Raw genomic sequence first — 6,561 nt, 5'->3', positions numbered from 1 at the left:
TCATAGGGTCATAACCACAATAATGCCAATTTTTAAGGATGCATTCCAAAGAAAACTCAGTTCTCTGCTGATTTTCCTACACTAAGGTTTAAACAGAAACTCTCCAACAAATGAATTCTGGTCCTACACATACACAAGTGCAAACAGTCAAGCATTCTGTTCCTGAGATCTCCAATACTGGACCTGTGTTCCTTAATACACAGAAAGGGGTTCTAAACACACAACGCCCTGGCTTTTAGCAATTGGATTAATGATACAAGTATCACAGATTTCAAAATGGGCCTTCTTTTCCTTGTAAAGCACTCTCATTCTTCTTTTACCTGCAGAAGTTAGCCACGGTGCTGGGGTGGGTTCCTGGCAACCCTGGGTGCATGCTCAGACAGTTTCAGGGCTGCCAGGGAGTCAGCTCTTGGGTCTGAGTGGCGAACCTCCTGGCTGGCCCACCAGAAATGCTACTAGCTCAGGTGTCACTTAGCACAGTTGAGAGCCAGCACAGAGACTGAGTGGAGGTACAAAGAGGAAGACTTTACTCCGATTGACCGAGCAAGGAGCAAGTCACCAAGACAACCTCCTCATTACAGGGATGGCAGCTTAAGGATGTACATAGAGCAGGAATAAACGAGGAAAATTATGAATATGCAAGAAGCAATTGAGAAATGGTCATGAATAGGCATTGGGGTGGAGTCTTGAATACTGGCACAAAAGCAATGTGTCAGCTCTCTTACTTTTTAATATGGTCCATGCTGATCAGATGTCATCTTTCCAGGAAATTGTAGTACCTTGGCCAAAGTCTCTTTATTTCTGGTTCAATTAGGGACCACAGCTGGCTTTACTAAGTATGTTTAGTGGACCAGATCTGGTGAAGTTCCGTATTTGTATTTGTCTTCCCTGAGAATCACTGCAGTAGGGAGCTTCTATGGGGAAAACAAGTTAAAAAGAAGTGAAGAGAAGAAAGAATACGCTCAATATAAACTAGAAGCGGAGCATATTAACATCCTGTTGCCACTATAGTTACGAGGTGGTGGCCAAGGAGAGAGTTAAACATTCTAAAAGATGGAACTAGCAGATCAGATCTCAACACTGAGAATGGAAGTCATTCAACTTTATGGAAACATCCCCTCATTGCTTTGATTTTTCTATTTCATGAGTAATGAATGAGAAGTTCATTAGTAAACAGACAATTATTCTGTGATTGGGAAATGGGCTGTAGCTTGAGGCTTTCACCTCTAACATTTTATTTTGCAAACGTCCAAACCTAAAAGGTGAGAGTCATAGACACTCACGTACCTTGTTTGTAGTGTTAATGGTGACCAACGTGTAGTCACATGTTTATTATTGATCTCTCCCTCTTCATACATTGTGTTTATTATTGCCTCTGCTGAGAATTTATTAGGTTTTTTACTGAAGAATGATATCACAGTATATAAATCCTGAAAGCCCAATAGAGCTCTTCTGAGAATAATTTTCAAGATATAGGCTGAACATAAATGTTACGTGTGGTTTCAACAGAATCTCTCTCTTGAATGTTTCAGAAAATCAGAGTAAGAGCTATTACAGATCTCTTTAAATCGACTAGATTCCCACATTCTATCTGTGGTAAAATCTCTCAGCTGATGCTTCCCAAGGATTATTGTGGTACTGTGAATTTACTTGGTATGGATTTTCTATTCACATTCTTTTTAACACCCACCAAATGTGTAGGTTGAAGTCTCTGGTAGCGTAGTGGTTACGAATCAGGCTGCGAACCTAAGGTCAGCGGTTCGAAACTATCGGCTGCTTTGCGGGAGAAAGATGAGGCTTTCTATTCCCGTCAAGATTTACAGCCTTGGAAACCCTGTGCAGGGTCGCTATGGGTCTGAATCGACTCGACGGCACTTAACAACAACAAATGTGTAGGTTATTGGTGTTAAGGGCTTTTGAGATGGTTCTGACACGTAGTGACCCTGTATAGTGTTTCCCACTCGCGGAATCACTGACCTTGTGGCTAGCAGTCCATTGGGAGCATGAAAATTGGTTGTACAGGACTCTAATGCCCAGATTGTTTGGTTTTTCCATGCCATTAAGTTTAAAAGGAGTCACCTCACAAGTAGGAACAGACAATCCCAGGACCAACAAGAAGTGCTTGTTGGAGACTATGAATGGAGGGTGAGCCCCCCACCTGGGAAAGTGGTCACAGCAGAGGCCATAGCATGGAGGGATACGGCAGCCGAGGGCTTCCGGGCCCATAGACAGAGTAACGCTGAGTGCCTATGGGCAGGAGGCTGGCTTGCAGAACGTGCTCATTGGGCATTTATAGACTACGCAGGAGCCCATGATTCTCCGACGTTACTCATGTTATTGTTAAGTTCCGAGTTGGTTCCGACCCATAGTGACCCTATATTGTTGTTGTTTTGTGCTGTTGGGTTGGTTGTGCCTGGTTTCGGCGGTTTTCAGTGTTTCCGGGGGTGTAAATCTTTATGTTTGTCGTGCGGCTCATCTTTTTGTTTTGGATTGGTTGGCGTTTTGTTTTGGTGCCGCTTCGTTTCTCGTCCGGATTCTTCCCGAGTCCGTTAGTGGCGCTCTTTAGTGGTTCTATATAGGGGTTCGTATGCTTGGCTTGTGGGCTTTGAGTTTCGACCTTGCTTTTCAGTCCGGCTTTTTATTCCAGCGTGTTATCCCAGGGCGCCTTTCGCGTTCCGTTTTCGTGTTCTGTCTCGTTTATTTCTTTGGTGTTGTCTTTTGCTGGTGTTCTGTGTTGGTTTGCACTTTCGGTTTGGCGGTTCAGGTTTGGGGTTCCCTCTTCTGGGGTCGTTTTGTGTGGTCGCTGACTATACGGTCCTCAACAATGGTCCCGGTGTGGGAGAGAGATGAGGCTGTGTGCGCCCCTAAACATTTCCGGTCTCAGGAACCCTACCTGGCCCCTAGAAGTGAAATGGACAGAATCCCTGTGTGTTAGCACAGCCCAGTCCCCACGCTCCTACCACTAGGACACTGTTAGTTGTTATTGTGAAGTTCTGTCGAGTAGGTTCCGACCCACAGCAACCCCTGTTTAGGGTTCCCAAGGAGCGGCTGGTGGCTCTGAACCGCCAACCTTGTGGTTAGCAGTCCAGTGCTGATCCTACAGCGCCACACCAGGACTCGACTCTGCTTGTGGACTAAACGATAGGAGACGGTTTAGAGCCATGAACAGTTCCGATTTCTCAGCACCACGAACAGAGCCAGCGCCCTCCAGCTCCAGCGCTCTGCTGGCACCTGGCTGCAGCGTCCCACGATGGCAAGCTCCGGAGCAGAGTTGAAGCTCCATGGCTGGAAAGATGAGTAATTTGCCGATTTCCGAAATCGCTGGCAGCGCCCCTTATTAGTGGGTTCGCTCTCCCTCCTTGGTTCTGGTTACAGGAGGGACTTGCACATGCTCACTAGGGCCCAGTCCTCTGGGATTGTGCACTTCCAGTAGGAAGGACATAAGCAATAACTGAGTCTCAAAGCCATAAAGGACAGAGCGCGGCAGCACAGATACCAATATAGAAGAACTAAATTTAAAAAAAAGAGAGAAACGGTTACGATCGGTTTGTTTTGACTCTGAACATCTGCCCCTTTAAGAAAGTCGGGCGCGCGCCGACCCCACTCCTGTCCCATCATCCATTGCGACGCAGGCTGTCTCCCGGAGGTACGTGCGCGCGCCAGGCGCCGGGACGTGCTTGTGCGCGCGCCGTTGCTCCACCCCTTCGGCCTACTCTTGGCGGACGCTGACGGTTCAGTTCCCGCCAGGTCCGGGGTGGCAAGAGCGATGAGGTCGGGGCCCCAGCGGCTGTGAAGCGAGAGGAGCGCTCCAGACCTTTCCAGCTTGCTGACGGCGCCGGACCCGGGGGCAGCCATGTCCACCGGCTTCTCCTTCGGGACCGGGACCCTGGGCTCCGCCACTGTGGCCGCCGGCGGGACCAGCACAGCCAGTGGCTTCTCCTTCGGGAGCGGGGCGTCTAGGTAACCGCGTGTGCTCGTGTTCTCGACCCCGACCCTCGCCCGCAGGCTGTCGTGGTGGCCCCGCTGGCCTGCTTCCGGGTGGAGCACCCCTCTCTGCGGTCCCTGGAATGCACGGGTGGCTCAGGCTTTGTTCCGAGTGCGTGGGGCCCGGCGGGATGACGCGGAGCTGGGGCATCAGTCAAGGCCTGGATGAGTGTTGAACGAATGAATGAAATCAGGGTCTCCATGTGGGGTTTTGCGTAGAGCCGTTTAATGAATGGACATATGTAAGGAGTACAATGAAAAGCTCTCTGACAATTCAAATGCCATAGAAGCGCTTACGGATTTTGCACATTGGGGGTCTTGACTTACTGGTTATTTTCAGCGAGCCTTTTAAAAAGTCTTTGTGCCACTTTGGAGTATTTTTTTTCCTTTGATAAGTTCTTTTTCAGCATTTACTGATGATAATTTTGTACGCTATGTGGGGAGATTGGGAATATTTGACAGTGTTACAATCTGCCACGTTTCATGACTGAAAACATTTCCTAGATCATCAGTGTTAATTGTTATTTCTCACACTTTCACATAAATGACAAATCTAAAACTAAATACTAACCCCCCCTCCCCCCATCAAGTTGATTCCAACTCACAGCAACGCTGTAAAGGGTTTCTGAGGCTGTAAATCTTTACAGGAGCAACAGAAAAGCCTCATCTTTCTCCCAGAGAAGGGGCTGGTGGATTTGAACCACCATCTTTGTGGTTAGCAGCTCAGTGCTTATTCCAGGAGCGCACATTTCATGTTTTCTTGCGATCTGTGAGGACAGGTGGTCCAACCATGGGTATTAGAATCAGTATGCACAGATGAACTATAATAAGATAGCGCCTGAAGCTTGAAGGATGTGATTGTAGTTGAAAATAGGTGGGTTCCTACACACAGTGAACCCGTATAGGGTTTCCCAGGCTGTACATTTTTGCAGGAGCAGAAAGTCTCATCTTTCTCTCACAGAGCACCTCCAACTGCAAACTTTGTGGTTTGCAGTCCATTGCTTACCACAGTGTACAGTCAGAAGTCTGGGAGTTTTCCTCTATTTTCTCTCTCACTCTATGTGTTTCATCATAAAGTCCTGGGACTTTCCCTTTGTCTTCATATCCAGTGCCACCCACTCGAAGCTGTCCTCATTCGTAGGCAAAATGCTTAATGGGACAAATTTTATGTGTCTGTCTATGTTTGAAAAGTTAAATTCTAGTGAAAATGCTTACGTTGCCGTTGCCTGGTGATCTACTTCTGAAAATCATCAAGTACAAACCAATGTAGGTGTATAACTGATCATGGGATGGCATTGGTCTGGGCAGTGTGGGGTGGCCAGGAGTCCAGGGCCAACTCAAATGGCAGAGAACAGCAAGAGCATTCTGTTCCACTTCATATGAAAAATACTTGAGGTGTGCAGCCAAACTGATGTTACAGTCCTCTGCTGGATCCTCGTCTCAGTTGGAAAATCTGTTTTAGCACCGTGGGCCCAGTTCCTCCGGTTTGCTTGGCCAGCCTTCCCACTTGAGGGCAGATCCTTCTACCTACGATGGTTCCTTTCTCCCTCCTAGCTACTGCCTACTTGTAGTCACTCCCTCCAGAAGCCGCCTCTGGACTGCCGATCTAGAAAAGCTTTCCACTCTTGCACCATGCATTTCAAGTGTTTTCGCGATGCTGTTATTTGATTATTGCCTGATCCCAGTACTACTATGTAAGCCCCCAGGAAGGTACAAGCCTTCTCTATCTTCTTCACAGATACAGGGTCTGGTGGCATTGTGTGTTAGGCATCGGTTTGTGATTCAAATCCATCAGCCATAGCTTAGGAGACAGGCCAGGATGTCTGCTTCTGTAAAGATTGACACGCTCTGAAGCCCCCCTGTACAGGTCACTGTGAGCTGGCATTAACTCAGTGGCCGTGGCTTTTGGTTCTTATAGTCTCTGGTGTTCAGAACTTGCTTGTTGAGTGAATGAATGATTAGTATCTGTTTCTTTGGCTAATCCCTGAGGGCAGGGTCTAATTGTAGTTTGTACTCCCTCCTCAGTCTCTGTGAAATGATGGTGTCTGGCATTCAAAAAGAGACCTGATAATACTTGTGCAATGGATGAATAAATGAATTATTTGGTAATAAGTTAGGATAATGTGCGCAGGGTTTAAATACATGATTGACAGACTGCATCTGCCTGGTAGAGTGCTGGCTTGGAGAAGTGACGGCTCCCAGTGCTGCTGGGTCTGTCGCTGTTGTTAAGTGCCGTCGAGTTGGTTCCGACCCATACTGACCCTGTATAGGGTTTCCACGGAGCAGCTGGTGAGTCTGAACCGCAGACCTTGAGGTTCAAACCAACCTAGTGGTCGAGAGCTTATTCTCCAGCGCCACTCCAAACCAATTCTGTTCCACTTCATATAAAAAATACTTGAGGTGTGCAGCCAAACTGATGTTACAGTCCTCTGCTGGATCCTCGTCTCGGGATCAGTTCCCACATCAGGGGGTATGTCTGACAGTGCAGGTACCTCGGAGAGCTGTTGAGTGAGGTTAAGCATGTGCAGTGTCCGGCATAGAACTCCTCAGCAGACATTAGCTCTTTTTTTTTTTTTT

The 6,561-nt window shown here is 47.6% G+C and overlaps 1 protein-coding gene across 1 annotated transcript in view; it reads left to right on the top strand.

Moving 5' to 3' along the window:
• The first annotated feature begins 3,853 nt into the window (after positions 1–3,853).
• The window catches only part of NUPL1 (nucleoporin like 1), a 53,186-nt gene continuing 50,478 nt past the window's right edge, over positions 3,854–6,561 (top strand). Inside the window, exon 1 of the mRNA XM_006832050.1 lies at positions 3,854–3,960. Within this exon, the coding sequence (XP_006832113.1) occupies positions 3,854–3,960 (107 nt within the window). The remainder of the gene's footprint in view (positions 3,961–6,561) is intronic.

This window comes from Chrysochloris asiatica, unplaced genomic scaffold (assembly GCF_000296735.1).
Source record: "Chrysochloris asiatica unplaced genomic scaffold, ChrAsi1.0 scaffold00005, whole genome shotgun sequence".
Classification (NCBI taxonomy): Eukaryota; Metazoa; Chordata; class Mammalia; order Afrosoricida; family Chrysochloridae; genus Chrysochloris; species Chrysochloris asiatica.
The sequence above is the reverse complement of the archived record's forward strand: the minus strand, read 5'-3'. Positions and strand labels throughout refer to the sequence as shown.